Source organism: Sphaerodactylus townsendi, unplaced genomic scaffold (assembly GCF_021028975.2).
Source record: "Sphaerodactylus townsendi isolate TG3544 unplaced genomic scaffold, MPM_Stown_v2.3 scaffold_505, whole genome shotgun sequence".
Classification (NCBI taxonomy): Eukaryota; Metazoa; Chordata; class Lepidosauria; order Squamata; family Sphaerodactylidae; genus Sphaerodactylus; species Sphaerodactylus townsendi.
The window spans coordinates 1-3,509 of record NW_025950699.1 but is presented as its reverse complement, the minus strand read 5'-3'; the positions used below and the strand labels follow the sequence as shown (position 1 = coordinate 3,509).

The following is a 3,509-nucleotide window of genomic DNA, read 5'->3' as shown; positions in this document are numbered from 1 at the left end:
GTGCTGCGTGCACTTTGGCAGCCAGAACCTAGGTGCATGCAAATCTTTGTAAGAATCTCTCAACTAGAAGCCCATGCAGTGAGGTCTCTGTTCCCTGAGGGGGCTGCAATGCCCACGGCAGGGAGGCAGCCCCACAACACGCGGCAACTCCTGCAACCCAAGGTGCCGCCGCAGCCCAGTGAATTTTTACCCACCAGGCGTCCTCGCCGACCGTAGCTACAGCCGTGACCTGCTGACCCTGCTCACCGTTATGCGTGCTCCCAGCCTCAGTCATCCCATGCGGCTCCAAAGCAGGGGAGGAAGGCCCACTGCCGCAGCCTCTTCCCGTCGCTTGCCTTGGACTGCTCGCACAGCCTGGCGGTCCAAGTCATCTGGCTTCAGTCGAGCTTGTGGCGAGAGGCCGGGGAGAGCGGTAGCGAGCCTTTCCTCACTGAGAGAAGCCACTAACGAGTAGCAGGCAGAGACTGAAGCGGACCCGGATGATCAAGACTGGGTAGTGGCACACGACGACAGTGAGCAGAGCAAGTAGTCATGACTGCAGTTGCAGTCCAGAGTCGCCTGGTGGAATGCTACTTCAAGAGCGCCTGGTTGCAGAGATACTAATGCTCAGAGCCCTTCTGTGTCTCGAGCATTACAACCCCCAAGCTGAAGACTCGACTCCCGTAAACTCTGATGAAGGATCACCTAAGATTGCATCATAATGATCTCAAGGCTTCAAAGTCTACTGTCGCCTTTCGAGGAAAGAAGGTGGATCGCATGGCAAAACACCCAGCCCAGACCCGGATAAATGTTTTTGGGGGGCTGCATTTGGTCCCTGGGCCGTAGTTTGAGGACCCCTGGTTTAGCTTTACACAGCTGGTGTACATCTGCTGGCACTGCCTCAGTCCACCCCCAAAGCCCCTGCAACCAAGATTGTTACTTTGCTCTGTAATTTGCTGGATCTGCTGATTTGGCTCAAGACAGTGGTATCTTCCAACTCTATAATTCTATGATAGCTAGGCCAAGTATGTATAATACGGAAAGTGACTGGGAACTCAGGAGGGAAAAGGGGAAGAGAAAAGAGCAATAAAAGTATGGCCAGAAGAAAACTTGGGTCAAAGAGAGAGTGAATAGAGAAGAAGGTAATCTAGATCAAAATAACTGAAAGAGAGATAATCAGCTCTGCAAATGGAGTCCATGGAGAAAATGAAATCTACAGAGAAATCTTTTCCACACTAGGAGTATTTGTATGGTTTCTCCCCTGTGTGAATTCTCTGATGTGAAATAAGACTTGTGTTGCGACTGAAGGCTTTTCTACACATGAGGCATTTATATGGTTTCTCTCCTGTGTGAATTCTTTGGAGTAGAGATGGGCTTCCTTCCCTCTAGCCCAGGCTTTTCCCACAATCTAGGCATTTAATGCAGTGGGGTTTTCCCACGTGTGTAGATTCTCTGATGTGAAGTAAGGCTGTGTTGTGGCTAGAGCTTTTCCCTCCCAGACACCATCGTTTCTGCCCTGTATGAACTCTTTGATGGGAAGTAAGGCTGTTACTCCTACTGAAGACTTTTCCACACTCCAGGCATTTATATGGTTTCTCCCCTGTGTGAATTCTCTGATGTGAAGTAAGGCCTGTGCTTTGACTGAAGCCTATTCCACATTCCAGGCATTTATATGGTTTCTCCCCTGTGTGAATTCTCCGATGTGAAATAAGGTTTGAGTTGTGACGGAAGGCTTTTCCACACACCAGGCATTTATATGGTTTCTCTCCCGTGTGAATTCTTTGATGGAAAGTAAGGCTTCCACTTTGTCTGAAGCTTTTCCCACAATCCAGGCATGCATATGGTTTCTGCCCTGTATGAATTCTTTGATGACAAGTAAGGCTTCCACTCTGTCTGAAGCTTTTCCCACAATCCAGGCATGTATATGGTTTCTGCCCTGTATGAATTTTTTGATGGTGAGCAAGGTGACCACTCTCACTGAAGCTTTTTCCACATTCCAGGCATTTATATGGTTTTTCCCCTGTGTGAATTTTCTGATGGGAAGTAAGGTGTCCACTCTGACTGAAGACTTTTCCACATGTCAGACATTTATATGGTTTTTCCCCGGTGTGAATCCTCTGATGTGAAGTAAGAGTTATGTTGTGACTGAAGTCTTTTCCACACACCAGGCACTTATATGGTTTCTCTCTTGTATGAACTCTTTGATGGGAAGCAAGGCCTCCACTCTGACTGAAGTCTTTTCCACACTTCAGGCATTTATATGGTTTTTCCCTTGTGTGAGTTCTCTGATGTGAAGTAAGAGTTGTCTTGTGACTGAAGCTTTTTCCACACTCCAGGCATTTATATAGTTTCTGCTGTGTATGAACTCTTTGATGGGAAGTAAGGCGGTCAGCCCTACTGAAGCCTTTTCCACACTCCAGGCATTTATAAGGTTTCTCCCCTGTGTGAATTCTCTGATGTGAAATAAGACTTGTGTTGCGACTGAAGGCTTTTCCACACGTCAGGCATTTATATGGCTTCTCTCCTGTGTGAATTCTCTGATGTAAAATAAGATATGTGTTGTGACTGAAGGCTTTTCCACACTCCAGGCATTTATACATTTTCTCCCCTGTGTGAATTCTTCGATGGGAAGTAAGGCTTCCACTCTGACGGAAGCATTTTCCACATTCCAGACATTCATATGGTTGCTCACCTGTGTGAATTCTCTCATGTGAAGTAAGGCCTGTTCTTTGACTGAAGCCTTTTCCACATGCCAGGCATGTATAAGGTTTCTCCCCTGTGTGAATTCTCTGATGTGAAACAAGATATGTGTTGTGACTGAAGGCTTTTCCACACTCCAGACATTTATATGGTTTCTCCCCTGTGTGAATTCTCTGATGTGAAATAAAATATGTATTGTGACTGAAGGCTTTTCCACACACCAGGCATTTATATGGTTTCTCCCCTGTGTGAATTCTTTGATGGGAAGTAAGACCTGTACTATGTCTGAAGCCTTTTCCACACTCCAGGCATTTGTATGGTTTCTCCCCTGTGTGAATTCTTCGATGAGAAGTAAGGTTTCTTCTTGTATTGAATCCTTTTCCACATTCCAGGCATTTATAAGTTTTCTCCCCTGTGTGAATTCTTGTATGAGAAGTTACCTTTCGTTTCTCCCCAAATCTTGTTGCACATGTCAGGGATTTAAGTATTTTCATTTTTTTACGGTCACTGCAATCAACATTTTTATCTGATTTCTCAGAACGCCTTTGCACAGTTGCAGCATCCTCATTCCTATTGTATTTTTCATCCATTTCATTAAATGGTGCCGTTTTATGCGACTCGTCCCCCTGGAAAGGACCAGAATTACTCCTCTCTTTAGTTGGCTGTTTTCCTTCTTTCTTTTTCAGGGCACCAGAATATTCAGTGCCGTCTTTTCCATCTGAATATATCACTCCTTTTTCATTCACAGAATGCTGCTTCATTTCATTTGCTGGATCACACACTTCCTCTGTGGAAAGAGAAAACAATTGCAGGCTGAACACTATGAAAAA

The 3,509-nt window shown here is 45.6% G+C and overlaps 1 protein-coding gene across 1 annotated transcript; it reads right to left on the bottom strand.

The window, feature by feature from the left end:
- Positions 1-764: 764 nt before the first annotated feature.
- Positions 765-3,492, bottom strand: LOC125425455 (zinc finger protein 664-like). Its single transcript, XM_048483057.1, has 5 exons — positions 3,008-3,492; positions 2,672-2,755; positions 2,405-2,419; positions 1,493-2,344; positions 765-1,321 (listed from the first exon to the last, which is right to left on the bottom strand). The coding sequence occupies exons 1-5, from the start codon at positions 3,438-3,440 to the stop codon at positions 1,215-1,217; spliced, it is 1,491 nt and encodes a 496-aa protein (XP_048339014.1). The 5' UTR covers positions 3,441-3,492; the 3' UTR covers positions 765-1,214.
- Between the last annotated feature and the right edge of the window lie 17 nt (positions 3,493-3,509).

What these genes read in the sequence shown, in the direction of transcription:
- LOC125425455 (XM_048483057.1), bottom strand. Translation starts at nt 3,440, where the DNA reads ATGAAGCAGCATTCTGTGAATGAAAAAGGAGTGATATATTCAGATGGA. An exon ending in TCATCGAAGAATTCACACAG is followed by an intron (nt 2,756 to 3,007) that starts GGGAGAAACCAT and finishes GAATTCACACAG; the next exon opens with GGGAGAAACCTTATACATGC. An exon ending in TCAAAGAGTTCATACAGGGC is followed by an intron (nt 1,322 to 1,492) that starts AGAAACGATGGT and finishes TTCACACAGGAG; the next exon opens with AGAAACCATATAAATGCCTC.